This window comes from Chelonia mydas, chromosome 6, assembly GCF_015237465.2.
Source record: "Chelonia mydas isolate rCheMyd1 chromosome 6, rCheMyd1.pri.v2, whole genome shotgun sequence".
NCBI lineage: Eukaryota > Metazoa > Chordata > Testudines > Cheloniidae > Chelonia > Chelonia mydas.
This window is the reverse complement of record NC_051246.2, coordinates 120,938,699-120,955,667: the sequence shown is the minus strand read 5'-3', so window position 1 is coordinate 120,955,667 and position 16,969 is coordinate 120,938,699. Positions and strand designations below refer to the sequence as shown.

Genomic DNA, 16,969 nt, shown 5'->3' with positions numbered 1-16,969 from the left:
TTTCAGTGGGTTTTGAACCCATTTGTTAAAAATATAAAAATGCAACACCTTCCGATTAGTTTGCAAGAACAACTGATTGACATAAGGGAAGATGGAAATTTACTAGCCGAATTTCAACAAAAACCTTTGCATAATTGGTGGATGGGATTGAAAAATGAGCATCATGATTTAGTAAGCGCAGCCAATGATGTACTTCTTCCATTTGGAGCTATGCATCTTTTTCAGCTATGACAGCCATTAAAACCAAGGTAAGAAATAAACTGAACTTAGAACCAGACCTTCGAATTGCTGTATCACAAAGTGTTAAACTAAGATTTTCAAAAATAATGACGCATATTCAAGCACATTGCTCTCACTAAAAATATTAATTTTTTTTAGTGAGAGCAAAAAGATTTTTTGTACCATTAATAAAATAAAAAAATATATTTTAAAAATAGTTTCTCTCATCCTTTAATTTCTATTTTTTGTGTATGTTTTATAATGTACATAATACATTAGTACATGTATAAAATTTATATATAAAATAAATACAAATATTGGGGTGGCGTGCTCAAATTTTTTTTACTGATAGGGGGTGCGCGATCAAAAAAAGTTGGAGACCACTGTCATAGGTGAAGAATCAACATTTAAGTGTTTCTTAAAGGTAGAATTTTTAACACGTGGTTCTACTTGAGTCTATAAAAATTGCATTGGGAGTCCCACACGCATGGGGAACAGTGAGTCAATGTCACATTTTCTTATTTTTCCAGTCAAACTAACCACCAGCACCACAACTCATCCCAAAAGTTACCCTGGGATCTGTCCTTCTCACACTTTATCACTGGTAGTAAAAGTGCTGAAGACCAATCTATGCCCTCAGCTACACCCACACGGTCTTCTCAGGAAATGCAGCGTAGAACCTGTTCCCCTAGGAGTCTTTGAATATGGAAGTCAGAAATGCAGTTAAAGCACGGATGGCTGTTCTGTTCAATTTTAACTACTGGCTTCAAATTAAACACCCTCATAACTGCACCAATTAAAAGAAATTTATTCCGTTGGATCAAAAGAAAAATATATCAATCTGGAGTTTCTAGCCTTTGATCTACAAAGATGTTGTTATAATATATATGTAGCTGAGGTTTATAAAATGTTATAATAAGCTTAAAAAGGATATTTAAATATAAATGTTAAAAAGGGCGAGACTCATCTTGAAGATTAAATAACTCAAAGCTGGAACAATGCAGGTGTATTTCTGCAATTGCTGGATCATTTTTTCCCTAGGAGTCGGATTCTCTTCTCATTTACGCTGCCGTAAATCAATAGTCACGCCATTCAAATTGTAGGAGTTTGTAAACTCTTTGGGGCAGGGACCACCTGTTTGTTTTGTGTGCTTGTACAGTGCCTAGCACAATGGTGGCTAATCCATGATTGAGGAATGTGTTGGCAAAGTGACTGGGCAGTTAGAGATAGGAAATAGATGAATTTAAGGAACAATTTCAGTTCACAAAAGACCAGACAAATGCTCAATGCTCCAAGAGCTCATGTTAGATATGAAGCTTAATTTTCTGAGAGGAAATATATACACCAGTGACATCAACATTAAAGCTAGTCAGAAATTCCCATCCCCTTTCCCCCCATTCTCTCTGTAGAAAAAGTCTTCTGGAGAAAATTTCAACTGCAGGCTAAAAACCAAAACCTATAAATGCATGGTCAAAAAGATTCTGGTTTACAGGTTTAAATGAAAAGTCAAAATTTTTCACAGATAGCAAACACTTCTCATGAAACTTTTCATTTTGTCAAGCCTCCAAGTTCTTGTCAAAAAACAATGGACATGGAAAATTTTCAACCAGCCCCAACCAATAGGGATTTGCTTTAATCTATTGACTCTCAGAAACTAAATTTCAATTTATAAAAGGCTTTGTAAACCAGGTTTGAACTGAAGCAAGCGCTCATTTTAGCTCACAGCACCTGTGATCAATATGGACTACTCCAGCTTAGCCCACTTTATCCCTTGAAATCTGTGCTAAAACAGTCAAAATACTGGGTATGGTGAGACTGAACAATGGCCAGTGCCATTTTGACTGCTTTCCGAGTTGTGTTGTGTCTGATTTGGCCCATGTTTAAGTAGGTAATCAGGCAACTTTCAAGAGAATTCATTGACCATTACATGTGCCTGAAATGTAGTAATGACACCAACAAAATAAACAACTTTTGGCACTAGGAAGTTTGCTTTATTTCCATTCTTTACTCATCAGGATGTGAAACTGCTAAATGAACTAAGTACAGACAATCTTTTGGGATTGAACAATTTTGTAGTGGCAAAACTGCATGGAATAGGCATAAATAGCTCCCAGAGACCAACAAACAAGCCCTTCATGCTTTTTGCAGATGGAGTATTGATTTTACAAATTCTAATGTGACCCCAATGGCAACAAGAGGGAGAACTTTGTACGTTTAGTAACATTTATTTCTGCATTCGGTATCAAGTACATAAGTGCAAATATTCAGAGTCCATAAGTAAGTCCATTAGGAACTACAGAGAATGTAATACAAAGTGTAATAAATTTAACAAGCTGGAACTCTCCAGTTACCATACATGTAAATCAGCCCATCAATCCCTTACAACAAAAGTACTGGGTTTTTGTTTTGTTTTTTAGTTATACAAAACTGATTACTATAAGTACTGATTACTGTTTATTCCATTTGTGCTGGAAAACACTAAAACATTAGCCCACAATTCTATATAGTTAATAAAGATGAACCCAACCAGCGACCCAGTGACATAGAAGCAATTTTAACTATTGCATCAGTGCACTAAGCAGGAAAGCCCTAGCCACATGTAACATTAAAGTTATAGAAGCAATGCCAATAGAAGAAAAAACACTTAAAAAAATCAATATTATTTAGGCTCTCACCATCATGCACTTTATAAGCAACACAAAAACCACATCTAGTACACTTTTCTCTTTACTATACTTTAGTGCTTGACACAAGTGATTGCAAATATTCTAAGAGTACACAAGCAGCAAGGAAAAAGAGCTGCTTTTGTGTTTTAAGAACATGGTGTTGAGAAAAAAAAAGGAACAATAAATTTGCAATAAAGTGTAAAAGCAGAGCTGTTTGCACTCCAGACTCCCCCATTATTCACTACTGTTGTTGATGGATTCTTGAGGTCTGCTTTACTCTGCCTTTCTCTTAGCGCCTGGGATTTTCGCCTGAATCCTAGGTGTAAAAAATAGGATTACACTGTGAGATGGCAATTAATCAAAATCATTTCATAGCATTGTGACTTTTCTTAGCTAGAAGGTGACCTTTGCTTAAGCCTTCATTCTCGGTGCCTTGGTAAAGATGTGTGTGTAACAACTAGAAACAAAGAGGGCTAGATTGTGGGTTAAACTACACACCTGCACAGGAAAGAAATGGGAAAGGGGTAAGAAAGCCTGCCCACATGGATGAGCTGGACCTTGTACCCAGGAGCACAGGAGTAAGCAGTCAGGGTCTAACAGTTCATATATACCCGGGATATGCTCAGTGAACTTGCCGTTCCTTTGATTTCCCACCATATGTTATCATCTGTAACAAACTAGAGATACAGTTAAAATACAAAATTTGGATCCTGATTTTTAACATCCCCAGAAGATAGTGGTGCTCAGAGCCAGGGGTTCAGTTTGTTTGGTCAATCTTTATAATACAGCAGACCTCGAGTGCTCAGGAGTGTAGATCAGAGCGGCTCTATGCAACCCCAACGAATTGTGGTCAGAGGCTGGGAAAGAGAGGTGGCTGTTGGGCAGATCTGCAACCCAGAGCTCCCCAGCTATTTAGGTCACAGCAAACACTAACTGTTACTCTAAGTAAAGGGCTACAATTTGTTTCTCTATGTGAGGTGAGTCCTAAGCCCGGTGCCCAAATGAAATGTTGGGGTGACATCCCCCACTGTGCACCAGTGGGCCAGCACCAGGTCCATGCACCCGTGAAGTCCCACTTAAGCCCCATTTGGAGAACTTAAAATGGGGCCAAACCCTTGGCCATCTTTCTGCACTTGGATGAATTTTAATTCTTCAGCACATGAAGCGTAAGAATTAGTGCACATATTGGCTTCACACTTGAACATACAGAAGGCAAATTTTCTTGAACAAGAAGATTGCTCATGACAACAGCATTGCTCGTCTGCAGAAGCACCTCAACCATCAATGTCAATATCAGGTTAATTTATTATGAGCCGTTATATTCACAAAGAGTGGATGAAATAAGCCCAGAGTATCAAGGGCCAAGTTGCTTCCAGCCCTTTTGGGGCTGGGCAGTGAGGAAAGGGAGCAAAGAGCATCTTCTCCCTTATCCAGCCTGTGTAAGGAACTCAGGGGAGTGCCAGGGCTGCTCCCTTCATAGCTACCCAAACGGGAAGGAGAGTGGAAAGGAGGATGCAGGGATGTGATTCCTCCCCTGATATCCATTGGTCTGCAGCATAGGACTAGGCCACAGGTGGCAGTATGCTGCTCTCCAGAACGGGGTGTGTGGCTTCGGGCACACTCCCCCTATGCACTGAGGAGGTCTGGTGGGCATTCTCTCAGTGGCAGAATTCCTGCTTTTGCTCCCCTTGGGGCCATAACCTTCCATGCCATCCCCAATGTATGGATGTGCCCTAAGGGCACAAGTGAACCTAAGGTATGCTTCTTGTAAAAATCTGCTGTTCAACTCACTTTGCCATGACAGTGTTTATGTGGGTCCTCACAAGTCCCAAGTATTGATCAATCTGTGCCTACAAGAGCAAAACAAACATCTGAAGATCAACAGGGTCTTGGAAAGCTAGAACCATTCACACATCCAATCTGAATGATAGTTATTGTACAGTCATTTGACTTACCTGATACTTGTCGTATACAACAGGTAGAGTAAACATAGAGACCACAGCTAGGGGAAAAACAAACAGTGTTAAATTTCTGCAGTTGAGATTGTTATTCACAGAAAATGATGCATTATCTAGTTTCCTCTTGAAAGAAAAGGCAAAAGCACATGATGTCATTTTGTCCCAAGAGATGATTCAAGAAGCTGTATTAAAACTGAACCCTGCCTGAATCTTCCAAATGTGAAATTTATATCACTATGTATCCAACAGCTGAGAAGCCACTAAGCACAGCAACTGGCTGATATATATCAGGGGCCACAGAATAAGAAATAAAGATGAATATGTATTAGTAAGTAGAACAAAGATAATTGTCTAACTGTGGAGAAAGCACATTTCAGAGGTGAGACAATGCAGGACTATGCTGGCTTTTTCTAACAAAAAATTGCCATGGTTAATACACGTTTAAAAACAGATCTTAAAATAAATGATGATCTTTACCCATGATCATAAGAGTCAGGCCATTGAAGAGAGCTCCAACGTAAGTCAGCAGCCACATTAGTACTGCAAACTAAATTAAAAACAAATCATTAGATTTCCTGACAATCACTGAAATTGTCAGCACAAGAATAAATGGCTTCATTTAACTAGCTAGCATATGGGCATATTATTATTCCATTAGCTTCACTTAACTAGCTAGAATACCAGCATGCTTAGGAACTAGGGACATCTGCTGTAGGTGACTTTAATTTTTGATAGACTTTCAAAACCAATGCAAAAAAAAAAAAAAAAAAAAACCCTGCAAATTTTTAGGAAGGGTGCAGACCAAGGTAAGCCATCCCACTGTTTTTTTTTTTTTTTTTTTTTACACATAACCCCATCCTTCCTTCCACTACCATCCCCCCTGCAGTTCCTCTCCTCATTGCGTTTTTGCCTGATCCTGCAATGAGCTCAGCATAGGCAGACCCCTGCACCTGTGTGGAGCCTCACTGAAGAGAGGGGTCTTCCTGCACAGGGTACATTGCACGATTGACGCTTTAGATTGTAAGCCTCGAGGCAGGGTAAAATTTGTGGGTAAAATTTTCAAAAGAGCTCAAGTCCAAATGGCTTGCTTCTTGACAGTCTCCTCTTTGTTCTGAGGGGCACGGGGGCACCTAACACTCTTTTGGGTACTCCTAAAACAACAGATAATAAATAACCATTATGGCTGAGCAGTAACAGGGACATTCTTCTGCAGCAGAAAATGACATAGCTGAGGGATGGGATGGGTTGGTGGGCAAGGAAGAGGTGGAGAATCACATCCCAGTGTCTCATAGGGTTCCAGCGAGTGTATGGGCAACCGCGCTGCTAGCCAAATCCCGAGTACCTTGCAGGAGGAGTGTAGTATGGTGGAAAACAAAGCGCTCTGTGGGCCAGCTCCTTAGAGGGAGTAACTCAAAGAAGCTCCATTGACTTCAGTGGAGCTATGCCATTTTATATCAGCTGAGGATCGGGACCAAAATCTTTAATAATTCTTATATCATGGATCACTCAATTCCAATGTGTAATGTTAAATCACTAATGTATATAAAGTTATTAGTTAAAAAAAAAAAGAGAGAGAGAGAACAAGAGCAGAACCTTTATACTGTCCAGTAACACACATCTAAGTTTTGTCAAGGCACTATCATTATGGAAACTAAGGAAAGCAGTGCTCTGCTCTGTAAAATCTCTCCTCTCCAATGGGATTCAAAATGGTTAAGCAAATCTTACTTTTAAGGAATCCACCAAGTCCTGGACAAGGAAGAGTCTCCTCAGCTCTCTGACTGTGCTGTTCACGTACAACTGGAGACAGTCTGTGTATTTCTGAATCTGGTCCTGTGATAGAGACATTTCCATCTCCAGGTAGGCTCTGCCAGAAACACAGATCCAGTTACAAAACACAGGCAAGTTTGCAGTTTGTTTACTCTTGTGCTGTTCTCCCCCTGCTGTTCCCTACTACCCTGTAGCTCATTTTCTCTGCAGCTGTAGCAGCCACAGCACTATCAATACCACCATTACCCCCCTGCATGGATATTTCACCCTTGGACAACTATGGACCTCATTGCCTCATCCAATAGTAAAATCTATGAGAGGAGGCCAAGGGGAAGAAACTTGACAAGGCTCCTCCTGTGGCTCTTCCCGCCATATTTTGCCATTGGGCACGCGAGTTATTCCCCCCATGGGATGGGCCATGGAGCCAGCCTCTCAGACACTAGATTCCAGGAGAATGGCAGAAGACCAGAGACCAGAGCCATCTGCTCACAGGTCTCCAGCCTCTGCATCAGTTCTGGAACACCACTATCTCTTACTCCCCTCCTTCACAACACAGCTCCAAATTCAAGGGCAGCTTGCCAGCATTACGATGGTCCATGTGGAAAAGGTACTCCAACACCAGGCCATATAAGCTTTCTCTCTGAAACTCAGTGGGGAGGCAGAGGAGAATGATTTGTGTCCCCTGGAACCCACCCTGGGTCACCCCATCCAATCACCCCTTTCCCATGCCCCATGGAGGGCTCTCTTTAGGATCCTTTGGAAACTGGGGATTCCTTGCCCACATTTCCACATGAGAGAAAGAAAATCTATCTGTGGGGTTCCTATCTCAGGCTTCTGTCATCTCCTCCAGCTGACAATCTCTTGAGACTCTCAGCTTGCTGGGGTGAAGCTACGACTTTCCCTCTGAAAACAAAAGTATTAACATTTAACACTTATCTTGTGTTATCCATGTCCAAGTTGCTTTACGGAAAGCTCATTAATCTAGGCATTCCATAAAAAACAAGTGTAGGACAGTATTCTTGCTGCTATGGGGGGGGTGGGGGGGGAAGCATATTATAGCTGGAACACCAGGGACAGCGATAACTTTTACTATAGTTGCTCCTTTTTTCTAGTAGCTTCTAACTTCCTAAATCTTTCAGCTTTCAGGCTAAAATTTTCAAGGTCTGAGGGGTGAATTTTTTTTTTAAATTTGAGCAAATACAGTTCATGGACTTTTAAGATCCCGAGCAGCGGAAAATAACATTTTCCCCCCAATATGAAAAAGAAACCCACCATGTCTATGGTCTAAAAGTGTTTACGGCAGATACAGAACTCTGTCACTAACAATGAATAATGCAGGATATACCCCCCTTTGGCAATGATTGCCAAGCACTCACTTGAATGGATGGCCTTCATCAGTCTTCTGCACGGCCTGTAAAACTGACTTGTAGATTCTGAAGCTAATGGTGGCTGAGAGAGCAGCTAGTGCCAGGTAGGCAATAACACTGACCACACTGAACTGGGTCAGAGAGAAGAGCAGTAGCAGGATGCTTCCGAACACTATCCCAGTCTGCTTGATGTCACGCCAGTACAACAGGTCAATAGCTGGGAAGAGAAGATCTAAATCAGTCAAACTCCAGCACGACAAGGATTTCAAAGCAAGCTACTGTTGCAGATTCAGGTGACCAAGCACTTTTGCAGAGAAACAAAGGTTACATCTACACTGCAAGCTAGGGTGTGATCCCCAGTTTGCATACACATATGTTAGCTCGATGAAGCTACTTGAGTATAAATAGTGTAGCTGTGATAACATGGGCAGCGGCAGCATGGGTTAGCTGTGCCAAAGACAAACCCACCTGAACCCCTTTGGTAGATACTTAGCATTGCTAAGCCATGCAGCTGCTGCTTTTGCTACCACAGCTATGCGAGTATGTGTATGCAAGCTAGGAATCACTCCCTTACCTCATAGTGTAGACTTAGCCAAAGGAACAAATGACTATATAGATATACACACACACAGACACACAGAGTGTAACTTTGTTGACATCAGTGGAGTTATTCCAGAAACACAAAATTGCAAACAAGATCAAAACCTGGCCTAATAACTCTATATTGCAGTGTCAGTATGGCTTAGTGGGCAGCATTTTTGCCCTTAAACCAGATCATATCTGAGTCTCATACCAGCCTCATTACTTATTCCACCATGACTCTTCCATGCAGGGCTATGGGTTATTACTAGGGCTAGTCCAAAATTTCCCATCAAAACTTTTTCGAAGGAAGACTGAGTTTTTGACTCAATGAAAATTTTTCTAAAAAGTGTCTTCTTTCCTTGAAAATTTTAGATTTTTCATTAGAAATCCCAAATATTTTTCAGTTTTTGGTATATCAACAATAAAAAATTTCCATTGAAAAGTTTAAATGAGAACTGTTTTTTTCCCCCATTTTCATTGATGCTTTCAGCAGAGAAAAAACAACCACCCTTATTTTCTGACCACTTCTATTTGTTACATTGTTAGGGAACTAATGAGACATTTAAGGAAAGGTCCAATTTAGTCTGGTGACCGTTCAGCTGGAAGTTAAAAACCCCATGAGACTTCTTAAGAAACTTAGCCAACCTTCTCTAGCTATACAACTTATATGTTTTAATTTGAGCAGGGCAAACACTGCAAAACATTTTCTGTAAATACATCTTCACCTTTTAAAGTTCACTTTGCCCGGCGTGGACCCATTTTGTGTCCATGTACCACGAACATTGTAGCAAAATGATTTTACCAACAGGAGTATTCACCAAAAAATCAAAATTTAAGCAAACATTGTTGACTATTCCTGTAAAATTCATGATGCCAAATATTTACATCCGAAATCTGCTTTTAACAGTGGCCTTCATCCAATCAGGGAACAGAACCATGCCATGTGACGTAATGTCCAATCAAAAACAGCTCTAATTACAAACATTGACTATTCATGATGAACTGCTTGAATATGGTACAGATCAAGTGTTATTTATACGTTAGCTGTGGCATAATTCTGAATAAAGAACAAATTCAGTAAAATTATGATCTGTTCAAAGAAAATTCACAAAGAGAAGAAAAAGGCGCAAAATTAATAGAATAAAATATTTGTTGCAGATTATTTGCCCAGCAATAATTATAATCTCCAAAGAGATGTGAGTCATTGCGGAATAAGCTATTACTCATTACCATTACAGTTCTCACTCTTACTCAGTATTGTAAAGTATATTGGGCTAGAGTACAAATTTTGCTATTTAAAGTCAAATTCTATTCACTTTCTATTCCATTCAAGTTCCATTCCATTCCATATAAGGACCATAAATAAGAGAATCCTTTCATATTTCTAAATGCATGGATTCAGTCTGGATCCTTCAAACTTTTATGCACAGGAGTAGCCCTGTTGAATTCAGTCGGACTACTCACATGTCAGACCGCATGCAGGATTGGGGCCTAAATATGATGGATTAACTGACCTTCCTTACACAGTGTGTCCAACTAAGAAGAGATGGATTCCCATAGTGCCAATATGTAGGATATCTGCAGAACTAATTAAATTCACTACTACAAGTGTTTTGCAGAGCATAAGCTGCAAGAGTCTGCATCTGCTTGACTCTAAATATGGATTTGGGAAGGGAGATATTATTTGAAGCCCCCTGTTCATTTTTATACCTAAAAACTCCTAAAACTGCTGCTTGGGGATGTCATTAGGGGTTTAATGCAAACCCACCGTGCAATACCTTTGATTATATTTCCCTCTCATGTCGTATGTTAATTCATATTCTGCAGACCAGTGAAGTGAGTGCAAGTGTTAACTGCCTAGCTCATGGCACTGTGCATGTACATTCATCTGCAGAAGAAATGGTATGCCCACCCTCCAAGAGAAAACACTGCCTGCTAAACAGGGAATGGACAGCTATATCAACGTCAATTGGGCAAAAACAAATAGTCTGAATTGGTTTACACCAGCTAAGGATAAGTCCCAAAGTCAGCAACTAATTCTTTAATTAACCAATGCAATTTAGCACAAATTCCAGCTGTGGTCATGTGCCCAGTACTATCATGGGCTAGAAATGGATTATATTCTCACCTAGATACGCAGAGCTTTCCAGGACTGCTACTCCTTTCAGTGAGAAAAGGAGCTGAATGGCTAAAGCAATGAGAATATATTCCAACGTGTGCATCATCCTGACATAACCTGTTTTACAACTGAATTTTTTGCTAAGGCATATTAAAGAATTGGCTAATAAAAGAATTACCGGTAGTTACTAGTATTTGGCCTCAGCAACAGCAGGCCGCTCAGATTAAAGCTGCTCACAGATCAGCCACCTTCTCACTGCCTTTTCCTCCCTCAACAGATCATTCTGGATTTCTCTCTTTAAAGAAAAACACTGTATTTTAGAGAAGAAAGAGGCACTTTTTAGTGAGGACACATTACTGCAAACTCACCGCAGGATGGACATATGTCAAAGGATGTCTGCAGTGATGTAGACATGTCAGTCCTAGGATATGAGGGAGACAAGGTGGCTGAGGTAATATCTTTTATTGGACCAACTTCTGTTGATGGACTAGGCAAGCTTTTGAGCTCCACACAGCTCTTCTTCAGATCAGGTCAAAGAGCTCTGTGTAGCTTGAAAGCTTGTCTCTTTCACCAACAGAAGTTGGTCCAAATTCTTCCCAGAAGGCACAGACGAATGATCTGGGATGGTCAGTATAGTAGGGATTCATAGGGGTTAGGAGAAGGAATCTTCCTCTCCAAACTATGGAGCAGCAGCAGCCGCCAAGTCTCCCTATAGCCCCGAGGCAATGACTCATGGACACGTGTAGTGGTGGATCTGCTGGTCCTGGTCCCACTGATGCCCCAAACTCCTCCTGCATGGCAGAAGGCTGGGAGGACCCACAGAACTGTGATGCATGGGTTCCCCAAATCTTATCCCTCCTATGTGCAGTGGAACAACGCTGGGTCAGTCTGCACGGCCTCCGAGCCTGTGGGATGCAGAAGGATTTGTCGTAAGGACCAGAGCCTCAAAGGTACTTAGGCTCCTACCTTACACCAATTTCAATGGAAGTTAACAGCCTAAATACCTTTGAGGATCTGGCTGTAAGTGAATAAACCAGGACAGAGACTAAACTGACAGTCAGGACAGATGGTGTCACTCAGTCTCATGTCCCTGACACCTGGTCATAGAGTGAGCAAGTCCCTGATGGCTCCTTGGACAGGCACGGGGAAGAGAGAGTATGAGATGCTCTAATATAGGTACTTTTGGGGGCACAGGACACAAAGCGCTGAGCTCATCAACATGAGCCCTTCTCTTCCTCAAGCAACGCCATAACTCCAGGGTGCAGAGCTAAATGGAGACTGAGTATTTCTGGTTTCCCACTGTGGCAATCCAGCCCTTCCCCTGGGCAGGTTAGCCAGCTGGGAAGTCAGCATGCAGCTTTCACACTGGCAGGATTTGGCTGTTGTGAGCTGGATCAGGCCCATAGTAACGAATGATATTAAAATGAAGCTGCTTAAAAGACCAGGCTACAAAGTAGAGCTGCCTCTGTATGCCAGCCACTTAAACGATCTCACTTTTTCCTTAAACAAGGGAAATCTCATTTCGAACAGGGCAGGTTTCCGTTCTGCCCGAGCCTGGCTCCCATCTGCAGAGATTCAGAGTTAGATTGTGACTGATACATAGGGAACTCAAGGAGGGATTGTGCTGCGTGTCCCAGTGGCATCCAGATAGAACGCACCTACTGTGATGCTGACGGTTCCAGGACAAATGGACACCCTAGTTTTCCCATGGGCATGCCCCCTATTCTTGGCATGATCTTGGAGCCACTACAGTGGCTGCAAAGGGGGACCCCTCGGAGGCGAGGGGGCATACCTGCCTGGTTTATGGCTGCTTTGTATCACCAGAGCAGTGCAAAGCAGCCATAGCAGGACCAACAATCTGGCCCCAGATATTTAGTCTGTGCCTCTTCTACAAAGAGCAAAAGATCTCATGTATGTGGCAGCCAGTAACATGGGGGTTGGGACATGGGTGTTCCTCTAGACAACAAAACCGACCACAAGTGTCGAACACAGAGAAGTCTGAGGCTGTGAAAATAACTGTAGCCAGAATCCTTGGACTCGGTTCACAGCGGCCCCTGCCCCTTGTTTAGCCATTTACCCCACCACAAAGGGGGTGTAAATCATTACTGCCTCAAATAGAAGCCTTTACACTCCCCTGGGTGTAAATGATACACAAGGGGCAGTGCAATGGCTAATCAGCCCCCTTGTCGCCAGATGAACAAACAATGGCTGCATCCTCTCTTCAAATGCCCTTGTTATTCTTAAGTGTAGTCAAGGTGAAATTCAAAGGGGAAGGATACCAGCCCAGCGTGTACACACACTATTTTGCGGCTCCAAATGTAATATCAATTCAGTGCACAATATGTTGTACTCAGTCTGCTGGCCAAGTAGGTTTTCTAACATACGAACATAAGAACAGCCACACTGGGTCAGACCAAACGTCCATCTAGCCCAGTATCCTGCCTTCCAACAGTGGCCAATGCCAGGTGCCCCAGAGGGAATGAACAGAACAGGTAATCATCAAGTGATCCATCCCCTGTTGCCCATTCCCAGCTTCTGGCAAACAGAGACTCGGGACACCATCTTTGAAGTCTTAAGTTCAAATCTTACCTTGAGTCACCACTGAAATGGCATTTCACAGCCTCACCCTAGTCCCTTTTTGACCACAACGTAGAACCCCCAGAAAAGCTGTCACAATTAGCAGCCTCTGTTCTAGAAAGCCTCAGTCAATACTAACACAACCAGTTTTCTGGGCCAGGATTCAGGCGCATGCAGAGCTGTGCAGACAAATTGGTGTAGGATTTACTGTACCAGCGCTATACCTGATTTAAGACTACGTCTACGCTACAGCTTATGTTGACAGAACTTATGTTGCTCAGGGGTGTGAATAAACTCCTCCCCAAGCAATATAAGTTACACTGACCTAAGCACGGCTGTGGACAGCTCTATGTCGGCGGGAGAGTTTCTCCCGCTGACATAGCTTCTGCCGCGTGTGAAGGTGATTTTATTATGCTGATGGAAGAGAGCTGACTTGTCATCTAAGAGTGTCTTCACCAGACCCGCTGCAGCGCTATACTTGTAGACATGCCCTAAGACAGTGTTTAGGTTTCTGTCTTTCATGAGCACAAAATTCACTTATAAATTAGAGAGGGATGATTCATAATACGAATTAACACCAACAAATGAATTAGATCCCCAGTCATATTTCTAGGAAGTGACCTGCAGAAAGAGAATGAATGACTTTACTCCAGTCCACATAACCTGTCTTAAATAAATTGCCATGCTGTGAGCAATGAGTTTACTGCATGATTTTTATGACCATTCAATTACCCAGACCCAATTACAGTCACAGGATTCTGAAAAGTCCATATTGAATATACATGAGGTGGGATGCTCCTGGCATGCTAGACCACTGACATGTGATTTGCATATAATTTGATAGCAGAGCCACATGCACAGCTCAACCTGATAGATCTTAAACAGACAAAGTGACAAGCTACAGAGCACCTCACCTTTGAGGATGATATTTTCAAAGGAGTGTAAGAGAATAGGCACCAAAATTGCATTCCATTTCAATGGGATTCGGAGCCCTAACTCCCTCGCGCTTCTTTGAAAACCCCAGCCTAACATTATAACCTCAGCTGTTAACATGCAAAAGCTGTTTAGCAGTAGCTCCTCATGATTGGTTTTTAATTTACTGTAACAAGGGTGACATTACTTTCACTCCAGTATCTTTGTATTAATTCCAGTAGAATCCACTGTAGGCCTTATTTACTTGTGGAGGTATAAAGCCCTCTATGATTTATCAAAACAACCTCAAGTTCAACACCATTTCTCTCTCCTCATTAAAGGCCAGACGCTGCACCTCTGAATTTAAGGGGAGTTTTACCACTAACTTTAATGGGAGCAGGATCGGGCTCTCAGGCTATGACAAATCAGTGTTGTCACTTTCTTTGAAGAATTTTCAATGGAGAAACGCATTTACTAGCTGTCTACTTTAGAGTCCAGCTTGTTCATTATTCTGAGTTAGAAATGAATGCAGGAGAGCTCTGCAAAGCATAACTCAAACAACACAAACCTTAGGTTTGAAAGAAGAAACTTTCAAACTCTCAGCTATCATTTTAAATATAACTTCATCTCATTAAGCTAACCTGAATTCTCCATTCTCTGCCATGCAGTCGCACTAGCAATCCAACTCGGTGAACTTAGTAGCAACAGTTCCAGATGGGTACAGGTAGGAATTAAATGTATTGCTTGCAGTGTAAGTTAGACCTAAGTTCTCAAAAATAAATAATGTCAGTAGCCTGTGACTTTTATCCCATTGAGGAAATTTCCTGGGTACAGGGCCTGAAACTTCTCCTGGCAGACGTCATTGCTTCTTTTGGAAAATGTTTTTTGTTATTGGGCATCTAGCATCCCAAAAGTTGGAAGACACACCATATACAGCACTGATGCACTAGACAGTATATACTTAGACACGGACCGAGGACAGGGTCAAAGGGCCTGAGGGCGCTGCTGTGAGCTATATTACTATGCACATTCATCAAGGGTTGTGATGACCTCATGGTAACCATGAGAACAGAGCTTTAATGGTTTGTGTGGTCACCAAAACACTCATATTGCTATATCCCCAGTTTGCCTGTGTTATCTTTTATATTTGAAGGACATCCCAAAATTGCATCTGGAGGATACATGATTTTAGTCAAATTATGTCTAAAATGTCCCCATGCCTTCAAACTCATGCATGTTTCTTCTTTGTAAAATATTGTTTTAAGAGAAAAAGACAGGAGTGGGGAGACAGAAAATGAACATTTTTGACTGATAGGATTCCCGTGTATAAATACATTAGAGTCAATTCTGCACTGACGGGATGAGTTATTTTGGACCCACAAGGCATCTCCCTGCTAAAGTCTGAAAATCATACACATTTGTTTCCCCCAGTTCTTCCTCTACAAATCAAAATTGTCCAAGCAATTGTAACCCATGCGCTTTATGTTGCAGCATTTGACTTTGTTCGTCCAGAGGGAGGGGACAAGAATCTTCTTCGTTGGATACTCAATGTCTGATGAGACCAGGGCAGGGTGTGGCAGTTACTGGATGTACTCTGCAGCTGTTAAGTTTTTGTTGTGGGCAGCCCACCTGGCAGGTCATACCCTAGCCAGCCTCTGAGAGCAGAGTCCAAGGGGCGGTAAGGTTATAACTACAGGAGTTAAAGACAACCCTGTGGACTCAGTGGCTGATTGACACAGGACCAAGAAATGAGCCTGCTGTGGTCCCAATGCCTGTGGACATAGGTCAGTGCAATTCCAACTTTCCTCACTAGTGAAGCGTCCACTAAGATACCAGTGGTGTTTTATGGCATTAAGCTGAGGTGCAGGAAGAAGGGGAGTGTATCATTATACAGAATATTGCACGAGCATTCCCACACCTGTCCCCATTACACAGTAAACATGTGGGAGGGCAGCATTTTCTCTGGAATTTTAATAAACCTGTGATCTTTGTAAAAATTCTGGGTTAGCCTGCAAGCATAAGGAATGGCCCACAATAGAGGAAGACCACGTACAAGCCTATGCACAGCTCAGCATAGAGATGGCCTCACAAGACACTTTCCCTCACATGTGAACACCATAACCAGAGGACCCGTACGGTATGCATGTGGGGCAGCGGGGCTTATGGCTCACCATTCCCTGGGTAGCATTTCTGTGGATGAGAAATCAAGAAAAGAATTTCGATGCACGTATACAAACGCTAATTAATTGTCCAGTGGCAGTAGTGACACTGGAAAGCTAGGGAAACCGAATGTAACAATGAAGGTCTTGTTAATTAACAGCCTTTATTGGACTAATATTTGACAACTGTGACTTATTACTAGGACAAAGCCTGAGCCACAGAGCAGCAGAGATCACTCACATGGTGGGAAATTTTAGCTCAGTCGGTTTCGCTGGGCTCATTATAGACCAAGGTCCAGGTGTGAACTGTCAAAGTTTTGCAGTCTTTGGATCCAGGGTTTTGGTTTGACTCCATCTCTACTTCTTACCAAATGAATTTTCAACCCCCTGAAAAATGGGTGCCTTGGGACTATCATGATAAGCACATTAGAAACAGTCACTGTCAGACAAACCTAGATGTAACAATAGTTTTTAAAATCCCTCCTATGCTCCAGTAAAACATACACTAATTTAAAACTTCAGAAAATTATTTCCATTGTTTAACTATATATATTTTACAGGGTCAGATTCTGACCTCAGAGAAATGGGATGACAGCGTGGCCCTAATGAAGTCACTAGGAGTTTTACCGTGGACTTCAATGGG

At 41.9% G+C, this 16,969-nt stretch overlaps 1 protein-coding gene across 3 annotated transcripts in view; it reads right to left on the bottom strand.

Moving 5' to 3' along the window:
* Positions 1 to 2,188: 2,188 nt before the first annotated feature.
* RTN1 (reticulon 1) overlaps positions 2,189 to 16,969 on the bottom strand; it is a 188,006-nt gene continuing 173,225 nt past the window's right edge. For all 3 annotated transcript variants that reach the window (XM_037901164.2, XM_037901165.2, XM_007065315.4), the window contains 6 exons: positions 7,987 to 8,194; positions 6,569 to 6,707; positions 5,321 to 5,390; positions 4,841 to 4,887; positions 4,677 to 4,735; positions 2,189 to 3,201 (listed from right to left, as the gene is read on the bottom strand). In XM_037901164.2, coding sequence (XP_037757092.1) covers positions 3,159 to 3,201; positions 4,677 to 4,735; positions 4,841 to 4,887; positions 5,321 to 5,390; positions 6,569 to 6,707; positions 7,987 to 8,194 — 566 coding nt within the window. In that variant the 3' untranslated portion in view covers positions 2,189 to 3,158. The remainder of the gene's footprint in view (positions 3,202 to 4,676; positions 4,736 to 4,840; positions 4,888 to 5,320; positions 5,391 to 6,568; positions 6,708 to 7,986; positions 8,195 to 16,969) is intronic.